Below are 25,799 nucleotides of genomic sequence, written 5' to 3' on the forward strand. Positions count from 1 at the left end.
AAATCCCACTATGCCCTCAGACGAACCAATCAAACAAGCAAACCAATCAAACAAGCAAAGCGTCAATACAGGATTAAGATTGAATCATACTACTACACCGGCTCTGACGCTCGTCGGTTGTGGCAGGTCTTGAAAACTATTACGGACTACAAAGGGAAATCCAGACGCGAGCTGCCCAGTGAAGCGAGCCTACCAGATGAGCTAAATGCCTTTTATGCTCGCTTCGAAGCAAGCAACACTGAAGCATGCACGAGAGCACCAGCTGTTCTGGATGACTGGGTGATAACGCTCTCGGTAGCTGATGTGAACAAAACCTTTTAAACAGGTCAACATTCACAAAGCCGCTGGGCCAGACGGATTACCAGGACGTTTACTCAAAGCATGTGTGGACCAACTGTCAAGTGTCTTCACTGACATTTTCAACCTCTCCCTGACCCACAACTGCGTGGCCAGGATTTGCTGAGGACACAATCACTGACAACGAGCAGTTGCAATACTGCTCGTTGTGACCTCAGCAAACCTAATGATGGTGTTGGAGTCATGTTTGGCCACGTGGATGAACAGGGAATACAGGAGGGGGTTAAGTACACACCCCAGAGGGGGCCCAGTGTTAAGGATCAGCGTGGCAGAGGGGTAGTGCAAACGGCCCAGTACCTCACTGGGGCCAAGCTTCCTGCCACCCAGGACCTATATAGTAGGCGGTGTCAGAGGAAAGCACATAATATTGTCAGAGACTCCAGTCACCCAAGTTATAGACTGCTTTCTCTGCTACTGCTACTGTACCGGAGCGCCAAGTCTAGGACCAAAAGGCTCCTCAACAGCTTCTAACCCCAAGCCATTAGACTGCTGAACAATTAATAAAAATCGCCACTGGACAATTTACATTGACCTCCCCCTCCCTTTTGTACATTGCTCCTACTCACTTCACCCCCATCTACATGTACATATTACCCTCCTGCACACTTACTTGGTACCAGTGCCCTCTGTATATAGCCTCCTTATTGTTGTTCTTATTGTTACTTTTTATTATGACATTTTATTTTAGCCTACCTGGTAAATATTTTCATCTTCTTGAACTGCACTGTTGGTTAAGGGCTTGTAAGTAAGCATTTCACGGTAAATCCTTGTAATGCCACATGTTCAATGGCTCAAATTGATTAATTCACATGATTGAGGTTTTATGTGAGCTATATAAACGATAATTGTGAGGAAAGGTTTATTGCTACAGAATTAATACAGTACAACTCATTGGGATGCCCACCCGTAGACTGTAGTAGTGACTCCATCACTGCGCCGTGGCGTGGAGCTTTTTGCATCAGCTGCAAAGACCTATGTGTATGAACTTTATTGTTCCCAAGCAAAAAAACATTGCACCAACAGGTCGACGTGTCAGGAAATAGTCGGCGCAAGTAAATGGGCTAAAGAAGGGTTGGGTAACAGTCTGCGAAAAACAACAGTTTTAAAGACTTTAAAAAATACATTTTCAGCGTGAAATAAATATAGCTAGCTAACGTTGGTTGTCACCGCTTTCTTACGATGTTGACCAAATTCGAGACGAAGTCGGCCCGTGTGAAAGGTAAGTGAATGCCGTTAAGTTAGCAACCTGTGTTAGCTAGCTAACGACGTTGCCCATATTAATGTAAAATGTTGCTATCTTTAGTCGTTGTAAATTTACAAGACATATTTATTGATTATATTAGCAATGCCATTGTCACGATCTCTAGATTGTTCATGACTTCGCTAGCTAGCTTCTTCCCTCTGATTGCAAGGAAACGTATGCTATCTTCGCTAATGCTAACGACACTACATGACCAAAACACATCTCGATTTGTTCAAACTTATGGGCGATTCACGATAAAACAGTACCAGTCAAATATTTGGACACCTACTCATTCAAGGGTTTTTCTTATTTGTTTCCTAGTTTCTATATAGTTGATGTCTTCACTATTATTCAACAATGAAACAACATATCATCATGTAGTAACCAAAAAAAGTGTAAAATCAAAATATATTTTATGAGATTCTTCAAAGTAGCCACCCTTTCCCCTGATGACAGCTTTGCACACTCTTGGCATTCTTTCAACCAGCTTCACCTGGAATGCTTTTCCAACATTCTTGAAGGAGTTCTCACCTATGCTTTTCCTTTACTCTGCGGTCCAACTCCCATCTCAACTGGGATGAGGTCAGGTGATCTGATGCAGCACTCCATCACTCTCTTTCTTGGTCAAATAGCCCATAAACAGCCTGGAGGTGTGTTGGGTCATTGTTCTGTTGAAAACAAATGATAGTCCCACTAAGTGCAAACCAGATGGGATGGCATATTGCTGCAGAATGCTGTGGTAACCATGCTGGTTAAGCGTGCCTAGAATTCTAAATAAATCGCTCAGTGTCACCAGCAATGCACCATCACACCAACTCCTCCATGCTTCACGGTGGGAACTACACATGCGGAGATCAACCGTTCACCTACTCTACTCTTCATTTCTTAAAGTAATGATGGACTGTAATTTCTCTTTGCTTATTAGAGCTGTTCTTGCCATAATATGTACTTGTTCTTTTACCAAATAGGGCTATCTTCTATATGCCACCTCAACCATGTCACAACACAACTGATTGATTGGCTTAAATGCATGAAGAAGGAAATAAATTCCACAACACCTATGAATTGAAATGCATTATGAAACTGGTTGAGAGAATGCCAAGAGTGCAAAGCTGTCATCAAAGCAAAGGGTGGTTACTTTGAAGAATTTCAAATATAAAATAGAAATGGGACCCTGTCTTTTCAGGACCCTGTCTTTCAAAGATAATTCGTAAAAATCAAAATATCTTAAAAGATCTTCATTGTAAAGGGTTTAAACACTGTTTCCCAACAATTAATGAACATGCACCTGTGGAACGGTCATTAAGACACTAACAGTTTACAGACGGTAGGCAATTAAGGTCACAGTTATGAAAACTTAGGACACTAAAGAGGCCTTTCTACTGACTCTGAAAAACAGAGAAGAAAGATGCCCAGGGTCCCTTCTCATCTGTGTGAACGTGCCTTAGGCATGCTGCAAGGAGGCATGAGGACTGCAGATGTGGCCAGGGCAATAAATTACAATGTCCGTACTGTGAGACGCCTAAGACAGTGCTACAGGGAGACAAGACGGAGAGCTGATCATCCTCTCGGTGGCAGACCACGTTTAACAACACCTGTACAGGATCGGTACACCTGTGGGACAGGTACAGGCTGGCAACAACAACTGCCCAAGTTACACCAGGAACGCACAATCCCTCCATCAGTGCTCAGACTGTCTGCAATAGGCTGAGAGAGGCAGGACTGAGGGCTTGTAAGCCTGTTGTAAGGCAGGTCCTCACCAGACATCACCAGCAGCAATGGTGGGTTTGTGCCCATAGGCGACGTTGTTGCTGGTGATGTCTGGACCAGTTCTCTAAATATGCTTTGTTATACAATTTTTAAAGGTCAAATACACTGCATTTAAAACAGACAGCAATAATCTAATAAATTCAGAGCTTGTGTAATTATACCTAGGCTGAATATATGCCTTCCAAACCATAAGACCCACTAATCATTTTGATTTTATAATTTATTTTTTGCAATCACTGATCTGGCTTTTAGTTCTGTCTATAAAAATCCCCTTTTACAAATGTAACTAGAACAATCCATAATGCACATACAGTTTTAGTGACTCAGGCATTATAGAAAATGAACACCTGTCTCATATACAATCTCTCAAGCACAAGCCCACGTGCTAGTGAGTCGCCAGCTTTTATGTATGTGTGTGTGTGTGTGTATGTTTTGAACATGGCATCCGATCTCAGAAATCTGACTTCAGTGCGTTCAAGACAACTGATAACTTGGGGAAAAAACTAGCTCTGATTGGGGCTAATATTTTTTGAGCGGTCATCCAACTCAGAATTTAAAATCTGAAACTAGGGTATCTTTCTAGAATTCCCGACCTGAAGATCACTGACATCGTTCATCGAGTTCCCAGTTTCTTGAAAGCACCAATAATCATTGATTGTGTACTTGATGACCATGTTGCCATTCATTGGTGTCATAGCTAGTAGACACAGGTTGTATAACTAGCTAGTCTCCCTAGGCAAACTTGTTACCGCCTACAATGTGTCAAGCTTTGCCAAGGGGCGGGTTTACAAGACTAGTAAGTCAACTTTCTAAAACCATTTATTTTCCATAGGGCTGAGTTTCCACCCTAAGCGGCCCTGGATCCTTGCTAGTCTTCACAATGGAGTCATCCAGCTGTGGGACTATCGAATGTGCACACTGATTGACAAGTTCGATGAACATGATGGTAAAATGAGTTTTGTAACAAATTTCAACAACAAAAAAAGTAAGAATTTGATCCAGTTTGATTGGTTATTGATTATGATGTTTGTGTTTTTATTGTAAAGGCCCTGTCAGAGGAATTGATTTCCACAAGCAGCAGCCTCTTTTTGTGTCTGGAGGTGATGACTACAAAATCAAGGTTAGACATTTATATTAGGGATGTGAAAAAATTACAATTTTGCTTAACTCTTAAACTGCCATTTGAAAAAAAATAGTTTTTCCGTTAAAATTATAACGGATAATGTCAATTCACAATGCAGAATAATGGTCCTGTTACATATGTGTATATACCCTTGAAAGCGCTGCGTACGACATGTTTGTTTGTCTGTAAGAGCATACAATGGCTTTTTAACATTAGAACCGCCTGACCTTTCAGCCTATTAGTACCCGCTAGAGAACATTGCTAACGTTGCCAGGCGTCCCCTTTAGCATTACGCATCAGATGCATATCAACCCGCAAAGTTGTGAGGATATTCTTGGAGAAAGTGATATTTGGATAAAGAGCTGCACCTCTTTGAATTGAGTTATTTGACAGAAGTTAGTGTCACAGAAAGTGCAGAATATGTTTTTTTTGATACTAAATAGAAATCAAAAAGTTTCACATGCATGTGACTGAAGGAGGATTTGATCAAGTGATGCAGGTAGACTGGCTCCGTTTGCTTCCCCTCGCTCATCAACTCAGTCAAAGATAGGTTTTGCATTATTCCAAAGGCCTACTGCAACAGAATATTTTTGTTTCCCTTACAGTAAATTTAATTCGTAATAATAGAATTATGGTAAATAAAACAGTCCCGTAAAGCTTATTTTAACAAAGTCAAATGTAAAATAGGATGATATCGACCTGCCAGGAACTTGGTCAAATTATTTGCCATAAACATGAGTGCCAATGCTGATTTAAATAGACATAACGTAAACTCATCGTTACACTATTGTTCTAAATTAAATCAACCTCTTGACCCTCCTTGTCATTGTTAGGCCTGGCTGGGTACCGACGTCCTACATCACATTGTCCTTGAATAAGTAAATAAATAAAATACAAACATTAAGGAAAAGTCGGGGAAGGATGTAATTTTTTGGGTCCATTTAAAAAAATATATAATTTGACACCATCTAGGCTGTTCTATTTTTAAATACAGACATAAAACATTCTCTGTAGATAGTATCAAAGCGCCACTGAATGGGCATTTTACTTGTCTGTAAAGGAATGCCGCTTCTGAAGCAGGACTAACGTTCATCACTAGGCGACCAGAACTGTCAAACAAATAATCTCAATCTGCCTGCATACAGCCTGTCTACTTCTTACGGGCAGACCACTCTTTCCTAAATCAAATTCAATGTTATTGGTCGCATACACACGGTTAGCAGATGTTAATGCGAGTGTAACAAAATGCTTTAAAGTTACTTAAATACTGTGACTTACCAAGACGTTTAGTAGAAAGAGAACACCCCTTCCGCTAGGAATCGACTCCTAAGATTCAGTGTTTTTGAAACGGAGGAGACTGATTAGCTTCCGTAATTTCGAGAACACAAACACTTGCATCTTTCCTAGCGAGCTAGCAAGCGACCGAGAGGGGTGGGGGCACGATATAGGCAGATCGGCCACCAGGCAGACGGAGTCAGAACCATAAACTAGGCCTATCTATCGGCAACCAAAAGTTGTATCTCGCAATAAAATACTGTATTTAGCAATTTCTTGGCCTCCAATATCTCGTAACTTCAGTAAAGTAGGGCCTGTCATCAATGAACATGCTAGGATATTCTACACACAACAGACTGAAGACGGAACACACACTCATCATTAGCGAAGAGAAAGAGCAAGCGAGCCAGCTGCACTGTGATTTACATTTTGTGAGGGGGAAAAAACATTGTTTTCCATTAGGGATTTTTCTTAACGTTAAGGATCCCAATTTCATTTGAACGTTTAAACATTTACACCCCTAATTCATACACCCTCACCTTCTCCCTCATATAATTGTTTTAGCAGAGAATACATCCTAAAACATACTGGGAAACTGTGATGTCACTGCTCTATTAACTGTTTATCTCCCTTTACCAGGTGTGGAACTACAAGCTGCGGCGTTGCCTCTTCACTCTTCTTGGACACCTGGACTACATCCGCACCACCTTCTTCCATCATGTGAGTCACTTACGTTACGGCCCAACCTTTTGAATGTCATGTTTATCCCTTAGTTTCATGTTCTGGTATAGAATGACATATAGCCCTAATGCGTTCTGAAACCCATTCCTTTCCTTTCTCCAGGACTATCCCTGGATTCTGAGTGCCTCAGATGACCAGACCATCCGCATCTGGAACTGGCAGTCCAGGACATGCGTGTGGTAAGTCTGTGCCTGAGCTAAGAGTTGGCACCTCACTCAAACGCTTGCATGTGTCTGTTTTTCTAATTGTAAATGATATTTTTTTGTGTTTCTCTCCTGCAGTGTCCTGACAGGGCATAATCACTATGTGATGTGTGCTCAGTTCCACCCATCTGAGGACCTGGTGGTGTCGGCTAGCCTGGACCAGACTGTGCGCGTGTGGGATATCTCTGGTGAGGTCGTGGGGATGGGACTCAGGGTAGCGGGTGGGGGTGAGGTTTGGGGAGGGGGCTGGGTGGTATGGAAAGGAAGCCAGGGACAGGACATGTCCTGAACCCCTTCCTCTCCTCTTTGTAGAGAATGAATCTCTATGGGCTGTTTGCAGAAACACCTCTCTCCTTAGTTGAGATGGACAGGTGAATAGAGAGATTGAAAAGGATATCGTTTTAGAATAGGGGAAGCGGATGACGAGAGCATAGCTATGAACGGAACTAAATACCTTTCAGTGAAGAATTGTAGAGCACGGTAGTTAAATGAGCTAAGGTAACACTTTGTTAGATGGTGAGAGAGAATATGGGAGAGGTGTTTCTGTGCTTCTGCATGTTTTAATATCTATTTGTCGTCTGATCGTGTTTGACTGTCCTTCCATCATTCTTTTACTCTTCTCATATACTAACCCATTTTAGGTATCTAAGTTTCCTACCTAATTCTCAACTCACACACACACACCACATAATTCTGTTCCTCCTTTGGTAGATCAGTGTTGGCATGCATGGCTTCAGTGACTTCTCATAACCAAATATAATTGTATTTGTCACATGCTTTGTGAACAAAAAGTGTAGACTAACAGTGAAATGCTTAGTTACGGGTGCCTCCCAACAATAAATAAAAATATAGAATAAATAATAACACAAGGAATAAATACACAATGAGTAACAAAAACTTGGCTATATACACAGGGTACCAGTACCAAGTAAATGTGCGAGGTTATTGAGGTAGATATGTACTGTAGCTCACAATCCTGTGCAGCTGGGAGGTGTGGATTTCCCTTATTTATTCTCACTATTCTGTGCGCATGAATGTCCCAGATTACATGATAGCCAGCCACTGTCTCCAGGCTCAGTTGGCCGTTACCATTTCACCTCTCAAATACCCTAAGTGAAATATGTTAGGCATCAGTGCCGTGCTACTACTCACTATTAACTGCTCCCATTGATGATAACGCATCACCTCGCAAACTTACCAATTGTTATTACCCTTTACTAATAAGTCATATATATGCATGATATAATGCTCTACCTGTGCAGTGCGCAATGTCTCCACGGCACAGTCAGTAATACTGTAAGTAGCCATAACATCCTCTTTCAGACTTTCTCAATATCATCTTTGCATTTCCTGATCAATGCTGTAGATTACATTAACTTGTAATTGATAGGTTTGTTGGTCAGTAAGCATGAACTCTTGGCATGACTCAAACCTCAAAGCAGCAGAAAGATGTTTAGTTTGTAGTAGTGTCTAACCCAAGCATGTACTCTCCAAAATACTACTCACCCCTCCTGACATTCAACGCCCAATCAGAGCACCTCTTTACAACCCCAACCACCAGCCCATCAGCCAAGTCCATCCCTTCCCATTTCCACCTGTGTCACCTGTCCCCATGCTCTCCCTGGAAACATCAACACCTGCACATGGGTTCCTAGTGCAGTTCTCCTTCATGAATCCTCTTCCTGATCCTGTTGGCTTATTTGTTCACCACATGATTTCCCTGGGCTAGCGACACTGACACAAACTGTTCTCTCCATATTTAAGTGTGTGTTCTGACTCGAGTCCTATACATCATCTTTTTGTGATTGATTAATTGTGATCCAATGACGGGGAACTGGGATGCTCTTTGTGTGTTGGTGATTAATTAACTCCATCATGGCTGTTTTGATGTGCCGTTAAAAAAATATGGTAGTTCCTAGACTCGAGTTAGGACCACCCTGAGAAAACAGGTTGTGTTGTTGCTTTTCAGTGCCTGTGTGTGTGTGTTCCAGCAGCTACGTTTTTGTGTTAGAGCTCTCAAATCATGCACTGTCTTTCCTCTCACTGATGGTATCTCTGAGTGTATTAACGTGTGTCAATCCGTCTCTTTCTCCCTCCCCTGTATGTGGGTTCCCCTGTGTAACGTGTATATGGATTCCCCTTGTGCGTGGTGCTATGTTTGTTGGTTCCAGGTCTGAGGAAGAAGAACCTCTCTCCCAGTGCCGTGGAGACTGAGGTGCGAGGCATCTCTGGCGTCGATTTGTTCGGCGCTTCCGATGCCGTCGTCAAACACGTGCTCGAGGTGAGTCATTGATGTATGTTGAAAGTAAAGTCAGTGTTTCCCCTAGGATATTTTTCAACAGTGGTTGCAAAGTTAGCGTGGGGGCTGTGATAGTAGTGGGTGTGGTCAATAGTGCGGTTTTTAGAGGCCCTCTTGCCCACAGAGACATGTTGCTGTTTTAGAGCAAATTTCTTGCAATTCTACACATTTGCCATGTTTTATGCTTTGTTCTTATGCAATCTAAGTGACTCAAACATAATACAATCAATGGGATCAATGCCATGACTTAAAAAAAAAAAAAAAAAAGATTATCCCTTATCTGTAGTTTTTGTTTTAATTGTTCGGTCTCAAAGATGATCTTATTTTTAAAAATATATATAGCTCATTTATCTTTTCTACATCATTTATGTCTGGTTTTAGTCGTTTTAGGTTTACACTGAAAACGTTTTACCATGGTTAAAATTAAAGTATTCACACACCTTTACTTTTTACACAAATTTAAAATGGATTCCATTTAGATTTTTTGTCACTGGCCTACACACCTAATGTCAAAGTGGAATAATGTTTGTAGATTATTTTTTTTAAACAAATTAATTAAATATTAAAAGTTAAATGGTCTTGAATCAATAAGATTTACACCCCTTTGTTCAGGAGTGAAACGTTGCATGGACTCAATAGCCCTCTTTCCGTTGGCTCGAATGTAATGATCAAATTCAAGCTGGGCCTGCGCAGCCCATTTTCACAATTGCTGCCAGCTCGATTAGAATTCGGGCTGGTGATGCCATTACTATGTAACCACCAGCTGATCACTGCTGGATGCTGACACCAAGTTTAGCTAGCTCGTCTCAGCTTGTTGCTGTTAGCTAGCACATGGACAAGCAGTACTTCACTAGTCAGACAGGACATGAATTACCACCATAACTGGATCCTTCATTACCTAACGGTAGCTAGCAAATCGGAGTTGAAACAAGCTATCATATAAAACATGTCATCTGGTTTGCATGTCTAACTAGCTGGTAGCCAATGCCGCGGCAAGCAATACATTACTGAATAACTCTCTCCATATTTTCAAGAATTGTCTTGGCTACATCATGTTATGGGTATGCTTGTAATTGTTAAGGACTGGGGAGTTTTTCAGGATAAAAAAAAAGAAACAGAGCTAAGCACAGGCTAAATCCTAAAGGAAAAACCTGGTTGTCTGCTTTCTACCAGACACAGAGAGATGAATTCACCTTTCATCAGGCCAATAACCTTAAACACAAGGCCTAAGCTACACACACACACACACACACACACACACACACACACACACACACACACACACACACACACACACACTGAATACAAATATAAATCCACGTGAAGTGTTGGTCCCAGATTTCATGAACTGAAATAAAACATCCCAGAAAATATGCACATGAAGGGTATTTTTTTTTATTTAAATGGCACATATTTTTTTAGGTCCTTGTTAATGTTCTTTTCTCCTTTGCCTGTTTAATCAGCATGATCATTACACAGGTGAACCTTGTGCTGTGGACAATAAAAGGCCACTCTAAAATGTGCAATTTTGTCACATAATACAATGCCACAGATGTCTCAAGTTTTGAAGGAATGTGCAATTGTCATGCTTACTTTAGAAATGTCCACCAGAGCTGTTGCAAGATCATTTAATTTTAATTTCTCTACCATAAGCTGCCTCCAACGTCATTTTAGAGAATTTGGCATGACGTCCAAGCGGCCTCACAACCGCAGACTGAGGAGTATTTCTGTCTGTAATGTAGCCCTTTTGTGGGGAAAATCTGATTCTGATTGGCTGAGTTGGCTCCCCAGTGGGTGGGCCTGGCTCCCAAGTGGTTAGGTCTATGCCATCCCATGCCCACCCATGTCTGTGCCCCTGCCCAGTCTTGTGAAATCCATAAATTAAGGGCCTAATTTATTTCAATTGACTGATTTCCTTATATGAGCTGTAAATCAATGATTTTAAGGAAGTTGTTGCATGTAGCGTTTTATTTTTGTTCAGTGTGTCTATCTATCTACATCTCTCTCTCTATATATATATATGCCATCCCAGGTCATGCCATATATATTTGTATATATATTTCTTTTTTTTTGTAGTGGCGACAACAATGTAGCTAGGGCATCCCGCTGCTGCTAAATGAAATCTGGGGGAAACACTGAAAGTAGTTGTGGTGTGCCTCCAAATTTTCTATGTAGTATTCTATATGCCCGTCTTTGGAGAAGCAGAGCCGTGTGAGCTGAGCAGATCACTGAAATTAATACATATTTAATTGGTAGGCCCTGAAGTTTGTACTGCCCAAGATTAGCTCTGAGCTGTCTGAGGGCCAGCTATGAGCCATGTGAGTTTTCCTGTCTCTACAGGGTCACGACCGTGGGGTCAACTGGGCCGCCTTCCATCCCAGCATGCCTCTCATCGTCTCAGGGGCTGACGACCGGCAGGTCAAGATCTGGAGGATGAACGGTGAGTGTGTTTAACTGGATGATGTATTGTCTTACTATGTACAGTGCTTTCAGAAAGTATTCACACCCCTTGACTTTTTCCACATTTTGTTGTTACAGCCTGAATTTAAAATGTATTAAATTTAGTTTTTGTGTCGCTGGCCTACACACATTACCCCATTCTGTATAATTACCCCATTCAATAATAGTATTTAACATGATTTTTGAATGCTTACCTCATCTTTGTACCCCACACATACAATTATTTATAACGTGATTGTCTTACTTTCTCCCACCTCTCCAGAGTCCAAGGCATGGGAGCTGGACACCTGCAGGGGCCACTACAACAACGTGTCCTGTGCTGTCTTCCACCCCCGCCAGGAGCTCATCCTTTCCAACTCCGAGGACAAGAGCATCCGTGTGTGGGACATGTCCAAGAGGACTGGCGTCCAGACCTTCCGCAGGGACCACGACCGCTTCTGGGTGCTGGGCGCTCACCCCAACCTCAACCTATTTGCTGCCGGTAAGTGACTGACGTATAATGATAACAATGAATCAAATTGATATGGAGCTTTTTATTGTGCTCAAAGTAGATTATATTGTAAGGCAAATGGTGGTATTCTTGACTCACCTCCTATGCAGATGGGCACACATACTGAATATTGTTGCACTTAATTTCACTGTTTGTCAGTGACAGTGTGTTGTTGAAGACATTTGTTAGAGGTGGAGTGCGTAACCAGGCTGTTTGTCCTCCAGGTCATGACAGTGGTATGCTGGTTTTTAAGCTGGAGCGTGAGCGTCCGGCCTACGCTGTGTACGGAAACATGCTCTACTACGTCAAGGACCGCTTCCTGCGACAGCTCGACTTCAGCAGCAGCAAGGACACTGCCGTCATGCAGCTCCGCAGGTGTGTGTGTGTGTGTGTGCATGCTCATATAACACTGCAAAGTCTGTATTGTCCTTTAACTGAATTCTGAAGGATGAGACTGACTGCTTGCGATTTTCTAAAAGAATGTGAGAGGTCAGCTGGTTTTCTCATGATGTGATTTCTAACCACTGTTCTGTTTTTCTACTAGTGGGTCAAAGTTCCCAGTGTTCAGCATGTCTTACAACCCCGCAGAGAATGCTGTCCTGCTCTGCACTGTGAGTCTCGCTCTTAAAACAAACTTGCGTGCACATAATAGGTTATACAGTCATGTCCAAAATTATTGGCACCCTGAGCAGAAAAGACTATACAATAAATAATACAAATACTGAGCTATATTGTGTACTTATAATTTTTTTTAAATTACATCAATTTTATACTAAGACCATTGAGAGATTTTGTCTTTATTATTTTTATTATTTGTAACCCAGTTTTCATTACCTCACCTTTGCGAGGATAACGGCACTGAGCCTTTTTCGAAAATGTTTTATGGGATTGGAGACAACGTTGGGAGGGATCTTAGACCATTCCTCCATACAGAACCTTTCCAGATCCTTGATATCCTTCGTCTGTGCTTACGGCAGTGTTGTATGTAGTGCCTGAGACCGGTCTCGAGACCACGACTTATCAATTATGTAGTACAATAGAGAAATCATGCACAAAGTAGCCTACACAATCGCCAAGCACATGAAATATATTCACATGCGCGCCTCACAAAACCTAGTTTCAGCGGAATATCATCTGCAGGCAGCAAGAGTGTGCAGCTCTCAGCTGGTTTTGGCATGGAGCAGCTCACAGAAGAATGACATCGGTAGCCGGTAGAGTTGAAAAGACGCTAACTAAGCCAGCGATTGGTATGCAAACCAGGTATTGGAAAAGCTGAGTCTGAAGTGTTGGTTAGTAGGCTATTTGTGATGCACAATTATCATTATGCCTGTTTGCATCACGGGCGGAGACATGGATGGGCCTTGATGTGGTGGTTTAAGCATTGTTGTGGACTTAGACATCACCTTTTTATTTCTAGAAAAAGTGTTATTTTAGGGAGTGGAAATCTGATCAATCTATAAAAAAATTAAAAAGGAATTTTCACACCGAGGGCCTTTCCGTATGGGAACTTTTTGGCAAAATTAGAGTATACCCACTTCTACAGACGCCACTGCATAGAGCCGATGGAAAGACAGCAGTCACACACATGATATTAAAGGATAAGCAGTCCATAAACTCGGACATAATAAGCCAGTAGGTCCCAGTCATAAGAATACAAAAACAAAACCATTAAGGATTTCCCAATCAAAATGTACAACTACTACTTCCCATTGAAAAAAAAATGTCACGCAAAGTAACCGGTGACCTTAAGTTTACAGTGGAACTGGCGGCATTTGAACTACGTTGTCTGTTTCATATCTGCAATCATAATATCAGTCAATATTTGAATATATAAATATCAAATTCTCTGTTTCTGCTACAAAACCAACTTTACAAGATGTTTAAAAAAATAGGTTATATTTGACTCCGTGTTCCATGACGTACGCTAAGGCATTGTTGGCAGAATAGATGGATGCAGTTCAATACATGATTAATGTAATACACCACTACATGTCTATTAATTGTCAAAACGCACGGCCGCTTTCCTACTCTGCATTAGTATACGTAATTCCCAAACATTGTAAGAGTTGATAACTTGAAAATGACCATATCCAAGTTGAATTCTTCCTGGGGGTGTATATGAACAGATGTGGCTAAAATGCTGTCAGTTCCACTTTAAATGTAACAATGTTTCACACACAAGCTATTTTCAAAGAGATGACTAACATCAAAGTGCGCTGCAATAAACCCAGTTCCACTCACCAGATGATGATAATTTGAAACTTAACTTCTTGTTTAAAGTTATTCTTGAAAAGGGAGAAGCTACCAAATTAGCAACAACATCTTCTTTGATCACCTGCTGCAGCCGCTACAAACTAGCAGAAAACAAAAGCTAACTAGCTAGACCATGGGAAAACTACTCACTATTGTGCAGTGACCTGTTGGCCTTCAATTTGAAATGTTTTTATAAAAATGGTCCCACTCAGGGCCTCCTGAGTGGCGCAGCGGTCTAAGGTACTGCATCGCAGCGCTAGAGGTGTCACTAGTGTACCTCATTTGCACATGCTGTTTATAGATTTCTACTGTATTATTGATTGTATGTTTGTTTATTCCATGTGTAACTCTGTTGTTGTATGTGTAGGAACTGCTTTGCTTTATCTTGGCCAGGTCGCAGTTGCAAATGAGAACTTGTTCTCAACTAGCCTACCTGGTTAAATAAAACTATAGACCCGGGTTCGATCCCGGGCTGTATCACAACCGGCCATGATTGGGATTCCCATAGGCGGAGCATAATTGGCCCAGCATCGTCCGGGTTAGGGGAGGGTTTGGCAGGGGGGGCTTTACTTGGCTCATCGCGCTCTAGCGACTCCTTGTGGCGGGCTGAGTGCCTGCAGGCAGACCTCTGTCGTCAGTTGAACGGTGTTTCCTCCGACACGTTGGTGCGGTTGGCTTCCAGATTAAGAGGGCTGGTGTTAAGAAGCGCTGTTTGGCGGGTCTTGTTTCGGGGGAAGCATGACTCGACCGTCACCTCCCAAGCCCGTTGGGGAGTTACAGCGATGAGACCAGATCGAAATTGGGGAGGGAAAAAGGGGTAAAATACAACAACAAAAATAACTGTCCCACTCATTTAAGTCAAAATGTTATTGGTTGAATTCACTGTCGCTCAAATGTTGCCCTAATACAGTTGAATGGCAGATGCCTTTATCTAGCTCCTGATGGCCTAGCCAATGGCTGACTTAGCTAGCTAGATTTATCTCCCCAGAGACGGCAAAGAAAAATCCTGATTTGATCTTTTTCTCTCTTCAGTGTTAACCTTTCCAACACTAACTGAAGCGATTAAATCAGAACATAATTTAAAATAATATAATTAGCATTATTAATATATTCTAATTATTATTATATATTATATATTATTATATATATATTATTATAAATCCTAAACTCTTCTCTGAAGGCGTAGAAGGCCAATTGTTCCCCACTGTGTTTGGGTTAGTAATAATTTTTACTGGCTCTATTTTCTCTCTGCATGCATTTTTTTCACTTCTGAATGTCTAAAGAATCCATTTCTTAAATATGAACTCAGAAATACTGGACATTTTGAACTCCGTTCTTGACTCGGACTCAATTTGCTCCGGTCTTGGTCTTGAATCGATCTCGCTTTAGGTGGTCTCAATCACAACACTGGCATATGGACTGGTCTCTTCAGTTCAAACCACACGTTTTCAATGGGGTTAAAGTCTGGAGACTGAGATGTCCACTACAGAGTTTAGATTTTGTGGTCAATTTAACAATTTCTTTATTTTGATGTGTTCTTGGGATTCTATTTCTAATACTCGTTTTGATGAGCTCAAAGTATCCAATCACACTGCGTCTGTTGAGACAGACAGGTCGAGTAGCTATTCAGGTGAGCCCCTCTCCACGGGAGCCACTTCCCGCCAGCTGGTCTTTCTCGCCTCTTCCTTGCGGAAGTGACTGCATTCACAAGAACATCTCCTCAGCACTAGATTCCTGTCTTCTTACTGAACTGGTTTATACGAACCAAGATGTTAATTCTTAGGCCTGCAATCCCGTTAACGGGATCGATGTGACAACAGCCAGTGAAAGTGCAGGGTGCCAAATTCAAAACAACAGAAATCTCGTAATTAAAATTCCTCAAACATACATGTATCTTATACCGTTTTAAAGGTAATCTTGTTGTTAATCCCACCACAGTGTCCGATTTCAAATATGCTTTACAGCGAAAGCACCACAAACAATTGTTAGGTCACCACCAACTCACAGAAAAATTCTGCCATTTTTCCAGCCAAAGAGAGGATTCACAAAAAGCACAAATAGAGATAAAATGAATCACTAACCTTTTGATGAGCTTCATCAGATGACACTCATAGGATTTCATGTTACACAATACATGTATGTTTTGTTACGTTCACTAGTTCCAAAAACATCCGGTGATATTGCAGAAAGCCATGTCACTTTACAGAAATACTCATTATAAATGTTGTTAAAGTAAATTGTTAGACATGGAAATATAGATATACCTTTCCTTAATGTAACAGCTATCAGATTTCAAACCATGCAATCTGAAACGGCGCTCAGAAAATAAAAAAAATGATCCGCCATGTTGGCGTCATCAGAAATCATATTATAAATATTCCCTTACCTTTGAAGATCTTCATCAGAATGTACTCCCAGGAATCCTAGTTCCACAATAAATGCTTGATTTGTTCGATAATGTCCATTATTTATGTCCAAGTAGCTACTTTTGTTAGCGCGTTTAGTAGACAAATCCAAACAATCGTGCAGGTCCAGCCGAACATCGGACAAAAACTTTAAAAAGTTATATTACAGGTTGAAGAAACTTGTCAAACTAAGTATAGAATCAATCTTTAGGATGTTGTTATCATAAATCTTCAATAAAGTTCCAACCAGAGAATTCCTATGTCTGTAGAGAAGCCATGAAACGCAGGTCGCTATCATGTGAAATGCGCATGACCAGGACCTCTGCCAGACCACTGACTCAAACAGCTCCCATCCAGCTCCACCACACAGTAGAAGCCTAATTCAAGTTTCTAAAGACGGCTGACATCTAGTGGAAGCCCTAGGAAGTGCAACTTTATCCATATCCCACTGTGTATTCAATAGGGGCTGGGTTGAAAATCGACCAACCTCAGATTTCCAACTTCCTGTTTGGATTTCTTCTCAGGTTTTAGCCTGCCATATGAGTTATGTTATACACACAGACATCATTCAAACAGTTTTAGAAACTTCAGTGTTTTCTATCCAATACTATTATTAATATGCATATATTAGCATCTGGGAGGAGTAGGAGGCAGTTCACTCTGGACACTTCTGGGCACCTTTCATCCAAGCTACTCAATACTGCCCCTGCAGCCGTAAGAAGTTAATGCTGCCAAACATAGGACCTCAGCTCCTGACGATAGTGTTGAGTACTGACCGACAGGAAAGTTTTGCTTCGAGTAGAATTCATTTTCTACTTGTCAGTCTCCATTGTAGCTAGCATCACACAGCTAGCTATCTAGACTTGGTTAGCCCTTGCTTTGGCTAACCTGGCTAGCTAACAAAGGACTAGCTTTCACCACTAGGCTTAAAGCTAACCTGGCTTACTTGCTGTAAGGCAAGCTTACCATACCAGCACTGCAACAACGTAATAGCTAGCTAACGACACTACAAAGGGATAGCTCTTGCCTTAAGATTTAGCTATCCCGGGTAACTCACTACAAGGCTAGCTACACCAAACTAGCTTTTCCACCTGCAAGGGTAGAATTGCTAGCGCGCCTCTTGCATTTAGCTCAACCCACGTTCACCCATGCCGTGTTGACCGGACTGACCACCCTAGCTTCACCGCTCAACAGTTCATGGCTTGATCACGGGAAGGTGGTCAGAGAGATGTCTTGGTATGAACATGTAGAGGGCTACTCTGGGAATCAAACAGTGCCATTTTTTAGCATGTAAATCTTGGTGGGATAAAAAAATCTATATGCATGCTACAACACAACAGTAAATAATACATGAATTGCACTATAACGGTAACAAACGGTGCCCACAAACTGTTGGGGCCTACTTAAAGCTCTCTCAACAGCAGAGTCCCAACACCTTTACACTGCTATACCTGGCTGTCAGCGGAGCCTTGTCTGGCAGCCTTTAAAAATAAAAAATGCTGATATGGCTGGCTTGCTTAAACAAATGTGGGTTCTACTGACAATTGAGATGTACAAACTTTGGCATAAGGGGACAACGAGCAGATAAGAGGCAATCCGCAATTTGAGCGAGCTAGGATGGACGTAGTCAACAACTTTGTTCAGCACTTTTGAAATGTACAGCGACAGAATTCAGAACATGGGCCCTTCTTACATTATTCTGTAGAAATGATTTCATGTCATTTTGTCTGTGGCCAATGACCTTGAGCCTTCTTGGATGGGCACTTCTAATGTAACTATGGCAGCACACAAGGGCCTTGAGTTTTCGAGCTCTACTCTTAGATTTTGAAGTGACGTAGTGACCCCATGGGTGGCAGAACACTGAGCCAATCACGGCGCAACTAGAGAACATTACCAACCCCTACGCTCTGTATTTTCTGCTGGCTGCCCCACCACAGAAAGCACAGAGCTAGGCTGAAACACCTGCATTTTGGAGCTGCCTTACTGATGTGACCTGTATTAATGCCAAAATAACATGCAAGCTGGTACACCAAAAAAATATTTATTTTGTATTATTTTAACTAAACAGGTGGGGCTCAAAACAGGTGGGGCGCTCGTCATGGTCAAGTCATATTGGCAAAGTTGTTGTGAAAATGGAGAGCAGTATGTCTGTTGTAAAAAAAATATGTTCTGCGTTTTTGATTCAAATCAACTATACTAGATGTTCTAACGGTCTGCATCAATGGCTTGTCGGCTATTACGTGGAAGCCAGGAGATGCTTCATGTCTTTGTTAGTTAAATGGTCAATTTCCGTGAGACTGGCAGTTTATATTTGCTTGACAATCACTGGCTGACAAAATGTCATGACTGCCACAGTCCTAGGCTTTACTATCATATAGCACAATGTTTTATGGGTACATAATCATGATAGGACAAAGGTTGACCTCACCCAACCCTACATTCAACAAATGTAAACGCCACTTAGCTTGAAACCGGTGCTATGGTCAGATGAGCCCTTTGGCCACGCACATGCTATTGTATTATTTATTTGATAGTCTTTTTTGCTCATCTTTATCAAGATTGCAAATAATTTTGGACCTGACTGTACTTACACACTTACTTCAAGTATTCACACCCCTTGACCTTTTACACAATTTGTGTTACAGCCTGAATTTAAAGTGGATTAAATGTAGTTTAGTCACTGGCCTACACACAATGCCCCATAATATCAATTCAATTATTATTATTTTATTTAAAAAATACAAATGAAAAGCTGCGTTCCACCAGACACTGAGAGATGAATTCACCTTTCAGCAGGACAATAACCTAAAACACAAGGCCAACTCTACACTGGAAATGCTTACCAAGAACACTGAATGTTCTTGAGTTGCCGGGTTACAGTTTTGACTTAAATCTGCTTAAAAATCTATGGGAAGACCTGAAAATGGTTGTCTAGCGATGATCAACAACCAATTTGACAGAGCTTGAAGAATTTTGTAAAGAATAAATGGCAAATGTTGCACAATCCAGGTGTGGAATGCTCTTAGAGACTTACCCAGAAAGACTCACAGCTGTCATCGCTGCCAAAGGTGATGTATTGACTCAAGGGGTTGAATACTTAATCACAATATTTGTTTTTCATAAATTATAACATTTGTAAAAAATATTTCTTCCATTTTGCCATTATTTTGTGTAAATTGTTGACCAAAAAAATGACAATTAAATCCATTTAATCCCACTTTGTAACACAACAAAATGTGGAAAAAGTCAAGGGATGTGAATACTTTCTGAAGGTACTGTACATACTCATCATTTAGACACTTTCTTTAGTTGTTGAAAATGTATTGACGTGTCTCTTCTATTGCAGAGGGCAACTAACCTGGAGAACAGCACCTATGACTTGTACTCCATCCCCAAAGAGAGCGACTCTCAGAATCCAGATGGTAAAAACGACACTCTTATTCTCTCTTTTAACGAGACAACGATCTGTGAAATGTGAATGCATTTCCAATTTCATATCTTGCTTTTTAGATGATTTAATAACCCCACTAAACCCATGTTAATTCTTTCTCCCCCTCCTGCAGCTCCTGAGGGGAAAAGGTCCTCTGGTCTGACCGCAGTCTGGGTCGCCAGGAACCGGTTCGCTGTTCTGGACCGCATGCACTCGGTAAGTGTGTGTGCACATGATTAAATAGCATGTATTGTCTGGACCAATGGCTGTAGTTATTCTAAATATGGTTACAGTACAGTTAAGAGGTCAGAGGATGACTAGTAATGATGGTGAACCCTACTCTCCCTCCAGCTGCTGATCAAGAACCTGAAGAATGAGATTGTGAAGAAGGTACAGGTACCTAGCTGCGAGGAGATCTTCTATGCCGGGACAGGCTCACTGCTGCTGCGCGACGCAGACGGAGTCACCCTCTTTGACGTGCAGCAGAAACGCTCGCTGGCCACCGTGAAGATCGCCAAGGTCAAGTATGTGGTCTGGAGCGCCGACACCAGCCACGTGGCCCTGCTGGCTAAACACGGTATGTACTGAACACAACCTAAACACACATCTTATCAGTCTTTTCATCTCGGTTTTGCTACCAAGATTTTCTCCCTACTAGTTGTTTTTCCAACCTTTCACAGATTATCTCTCTCTCTCTACCTGTTGTCAACAACCTATCCTAAATGTACACCCTATCTAGCTGTTCACTCGCTTTCTAGTACCCCCAGATGTTAGCCTTCCTTTACCTGTTAATAAACCGGATTGTCTGCTTGCCCCGGCAGCCATTATGATCTGCAACAGGAAGCTGGAGAGTCTTTGCAGCATCCATGAGAACATCCGTGTGAAGAGTGGAGCCTGGGACGAGAGTGGAGTCTTCATCTACACCACCTCCAACCACATCAAATACGCCCTCACCTCAGGGTAAAGACACACCACTACTGCACAAGACACCGCTCTAGTGACGAGTTTGAGAGAGGAGAGCAGTATCCAACTTTTCTAATCACACTCCACTCCTCTTTCTGTAGTGATCATGGTATCATCCGGACTCTGGATCTGCCCATCTACGTGACCCGGGTCAGAGGCAACAGTGTCTATTGTCTTGACCGTGAGTGCAGGCCCCGCGTGTTGAACATTGACCCCACGGAGTACCGCTTCAAACTGGCCCTGGTCAACCGCAAATATGAGGAGGTGAGGAGGTCATTTGATGCTCCTTCTCTCTTTTCCCTTTCTGGAGTTATTTTTTGACTGACTTTGTATTACCCCTGACCTCCTACAGGTGCTGCACATGGTGCGTAACGCCAAGCTGGTTGGCCAGTCCATCATCGCCTACCTGCAGAAGAAGGGCTATCCGGAGGTGGCCCTGCACTTCGTCAAGGATGAAAAGACCCGCTTCAGTCTGGCTTTGGAGTGTGGAAACATTGAGGTGCGTTTGAGACCCCAGGTTTCATTCAACATCTCTGAGAGAACGTCTGTGTGAAACACTGTGGTGTAATTTGCCCTCCGATCCTGTAGGTGGCGTTGGAGGCTGCCAAGGCTCTGGATGAGAGGGGCTGCTGGGAGCGGCTGGGCGAGGCGGCGCTGCTGCAGGGTCACCACCAGGTCGTGGAGATGTGCTACCAAAGGACCAAGAACTTCGACAAGCTCACCTTCCTCTACCTCATCACCGGCAACCTGGCCAAGCTACGCAAGATGATGAAGATAGGTTAGACAGATAGAGGAGTGTGTTTTGTTTCAGACCAATAGTGCTTGTGTTTGTCAGAGTTATTTGACTGACAAGTGTTTGATCACTGTGTTGCAGCTGAGATCAGAAAGGACATGAGTGGACACTACCAGGGTGCTCTGTATCTGGGGGACGTCAGCGAGAGAGTCCGTATCCTGAAGAACTGTGGCCAGAGTGAGTCTTCTTAAATGAACACACACCTCTTACTCTATCTTTCCAACTTCCTCAATGTTTCTGACATGGGACTCTTGTTTGTGGTGCTTTTGGTCTAAACTGCTTGTTAACTCTGTGGCTGTCTTCCATTTGTAGAGTCACTGGCATATCTGACTGCTGCCACCCACGGGATGGACGAAGAAGCGGAAGCCCTGAAAGAGACCTTTGACCCAGAAAAGGACACTGTCCCTGAGGTGGACCCCAATGCCCAGCTGCTGCAGCCGCCACCTCCCATCAACCCCCTGGATACCAACTGGCCCCTGCTCACTGTGTCCAAGGGCTTCTTCGAGGGAGCCATTGCAGCCAAGGGTGAGTCCCCTGCACGGACAGCACATTTTGTGTTAGCCATTTGGGACTAGCCTGGGGTAGTGTATTGTGTCGTGTCAGCATATTTGTTGTGCAGAGTTGTTACATTTGTTTTTTATTGTGGGTGTTGCAGGGAAGGCTGGTCAGATGGCTGCAGACATGGATGTTGATGCCCCAGGAGGAGAGGGCTGGGGAGAGGACGCAGAGCTTCAGCTGGATGAGGGTGAGTCCCTCTCAAAAAATCCTTAAATGAGGTGACAAGACTTTAGATTGCCACTATTTTACCCCATCTCTTTCTATGTTTCTCTCATTTATCTCCTCTCTCTCTATTTATTTGTATATTTTGTTTAGGGGATAGATCAGCTTTATAATTTCAGATAGATTGTAGTTTCCATCAATGTAATTTTCTGCATCACTTCCAATCGCCCACATATTTTTTTTGCAAATATACAGTACCAGTCAAAAGTTTGGACACACCTACTCATTCAAGGGTTTTTCTTAATTTTGACTATGTTCTACATTGTAGAATAATAAAGTGTTTAACAAAATATTTTAGTTATATTTTAGATTATTCAAAGAAGATACCCTTGCCTTGACACTTTTTTGGTTACTACATGATTCCATATGTGTTATTTCATAGTTTTGATGTCTTCACTATTAAGCTCCATTCAACCCCTCCCATCTATTAACACCATCCATATTGGATTTCTATTTGACATCTCTTTCTTTCCATCAGATGGTTTCATGGATGCCCAGGATGGATTAGGGGAGGAAGGAGGTGCCACGAAGGAGGAGGGAGGAGGCTGGGAGGTAGAGGAGGATCTGGACCTGCCTCCAGAGCTGGTGAGATGATTCTCTTCCTTAACATGAAATCTCCACTCTTTGGTTTAGCAGGACTCATAGCATGACTGATGACTAGTCAGTCTGAGAATGTTGCCTCTTCTCTCTCCCACTAGGAGTTGCCAGCTGGTGCCGGAGGAGGTGCTGAAGATGGTTTCTTTGTCCCTCCTACCAAGGGCATGAGCCCCACCCAGCTGTGGTGCAACAACTCCCAGCTCCCTGTGGACCACGTCCTGGCTGGTTCCTTTGAGACCGCCATGAGGGTGAGCTCTCTCTCTCTCTCTCTCTCACACACACACACTGGCCTTTTATACAGGTGTATACTTTATACTAGTCTCTCTTTCTCTTTTCAGTTGCTCCATGACCAGGTTGGAGTGGTGCAGTTCGGGCCCTATAAGCAGCTGTTCATGCAGACTCTATCCCGCGGGAGGACATGCTACCTGGGCCTGCCGTCTCTGCCCTGCCTGCGTGGTAACCCGCAGAGGAACTGGAAAGACTGTGGGGCCAAGCAGGGGCTGCCCGCTGTGGGTCTTCGTCTCTCAGATCTCATTGCCCGCCTGCAGCAGTGCTACCAGCTCACCACTGCCGGCCGCTTCGAGGAGGCCGTTGAACGCTTCCGCACCATCCTGCTGTCTGTGCCACTGCTGGTGGTCGACAACAAGCAGGAGATCGCAGAGGTACGTAGACTTGTTTAGACTAAGGTTAATCAACTGTGGGCCTGATGGTAGTGGTGATAACCTGATTGAGGTCACTGTCTCTCTTAGGCTCAGCAGCTGATCACAATCTGCAGAGAATACATTGTTGGCCTCACCATGGAAACGGAAAGGAAAAAGTTGCCTAAAGACACATTGGACCAGCAGAAGAGGCTGTGTGAGGTATTGTCATTGTGTTTCTTATCTACTTCCCAACTGAACCATTAGTCCGCAATCTCCCTATTCATTGAGGAGCTCACTACCCACTACCCATTGATCCTTTTTAAACGATTGTATGTGTTGTTTTTCCCAGATGGCAGCTTACTTCACCCACTGCAGTCTCCAGCCAGTCCACATGGTCCTTGTCTTACGTACAGCACTAAATCTATTCTTTAAACTGAAGAACTTCAAAACAGCTGCCAGTTTTGCCCGTCGTCTGCTTGAACTAGGACCCAAACCAGAGGTGGCACAGCAGGTAACAAAGTGTGTGTGTGTGTGCTATGTCCCTTTATACACATTAAATTATTTCTATATATTCACTGTCTCTTACCTTCTCCATCTCTGTATTAAAGACACGCAAGATCTTGGCAGCATGCGAGAAGACGCTAACCGATGCCCACCAGCTGAACTACGACCCCCACAATCCATTTGACCTGTGCGCTGCCTCGTACACGCCCCTGTACCGTGGACGCCCAGTGGAGAAGTGCCCCCTCTCTGGGGCCTGCTATTGCCCCCCCTACAAGGGCCAGGTCTGCAGGGTCACACAGGTCAGTCAAGAGAACTGCCCTACTGTGTTGTCATGTACAGAATTCCCCTCTATTTAGAAGTGTCCCGCTTTGATATGAAGTTGTATTAATTGCTTTGTAACTGAGTGTTAAAACATATTTTAGATGTCCTCTCCCGTCAGTGGTATCGCTGACCGTTAACCTTCTTGTTTCCAAGGTGACTGAGATCGGAAAGGATGTGATTGGTCTGCGTGTCAGCCCTCTGCAGTTTCGTTAGAGGACGTGAAAAGGACCAGGAATGGGGAAGAACAACATTCAGCGAAACACATCCACACTTTATTCTATATACACACCGTTTCTTTCTTGGATTAGATAGAAGAAAACATGATTAATGAGAGACAAGGGTTGGTAGGGTGACATACGATTTATTGGTGAGCAAATGTTATTTTGATGTTAAGCCTTTTTATGTTTCTGACTGTGACTGCCTGCTTTACCTTTCCTGTGATGCTGTACTTGTGAGTGTTGTATCATCTCTGCTCCAATTAGAACCCTACTAGACAAACCTGTCCGTCTCTTTCTGACCTGTAAGCCCCATAAAATGAATAATACAATATGAGCATCAATGCTTTGTGTAACTTGTTAAATAAAATAAAAGCTCTACTACTAATTTACTAATACACAATTCTACTACATAATTCTACTACATAATTTACTAATACACAATTCTGTAATTTCACAAGTGTCATTCTAGCTCGTGTCAAGTCCTGGTTTTCAAACATGGACACCCCCAAACAATGCTTTGACAGCTCTGGATCTGCTAATGTTGCAAGTACAACATGAACGGGACAAAGTGGTGCAAATAAAAGTTGTCTTTAAGACCAAATGGCCCAACATTTAAATATAATTTCTTACTTTTCCCCAGAGGAACAGGTTGAATCATTCATATGTAGAAATCATTGCCATTGTATCATTTTGAGGAACCCTCTTGGGAGTTTTCAATGTGTATTTCTGGTAATAGGAGAATGCATACCAGAGATTGGATATGCCTTTTAAACAATGAAGGACGGCTCATAATAATGGCTGGAACAGAGCGAATGGAATGCCATTGCTGTGTCTTTGGCTATGCCGGATTAAGTGATATGACATGCTATTCTATAAAATAATTTCTCTGTAATTAATATTACCTGATTAAGCTAATCAGGTAAATGTAATTAA

General features: G+C 42.5%; 1 protein-coding gene across 1 annotated transcript; it reads left to right on the forward strand.

Moving 5' to 3' along the window:
* The first annotated feature begins 1,352 nt into the window (after window positions 1-1,352).
* On the forward strand, window positions 1,353-25,467 carry LOC110508503 (coatomer subunit alpha). Its single transcript, XM_021589062.2, has 28 exons — window positions 1,353-1,576; window positions 4,203-4,316; window positions 4,417-4,490; window positions 6,408-6,488; window positions 6,612-6,688; window positions 6,791-6,900; window positions 8,884-8,993; window positions 11,352-11,451; window positions 11,734-11,952; window positions 12,186-12,336; window positions 12,506-12,572; window positions 19,966-20,041; window positions 20,183-20,265; window positions 20,401-20,626; window positions 20,871-21,009; window positions 21,114-21,276; window positions 21,365-21,511; window positions 21,601-21,790; window positions 21,887-21,982; window positions 22,118-22,330; window positions 22,461-22,550; window positions 23,064-23,170; window positions 23,284-23,430; window positions 23,521-23,844; window positions 23,932-24,042; window positions 24,173-24,334; window positions 24,432-24,626; window positions 24,802-25,467. Exons 1-28 carry the CDS (start codon window positions 1,537-1,539, stop codon window positions 24,859-24,861), a joined length of 3,672 nt encoding a protein of 1,223 aa, XP_021444737.1. The 5' UTR covers window positions 1,353-1,536; the 3' UTR covers window positions 24,862-25,467.
* Window positions 25,468-25,799: the final 332 nt, after the last annotated feature.

The sequence above is a fragment of the Oncorhynchus mykiss genome, chromosome 28, assembly GCF_013265735.2.
Source record: "Oncorhynchus mykiss isolate Arlee chromosome 28, USDA_OmykA_1.1, whole genome shotgun sequence".
In the NCBI taxonomy this organism is placed as follows: domain Eukaryota; kingdom Metazoa; phylum Chordata; class Actinopteri; order Salmoniformes; family Salmonidae; genus Oncorhynchus; species Oncorhynchus mykiss.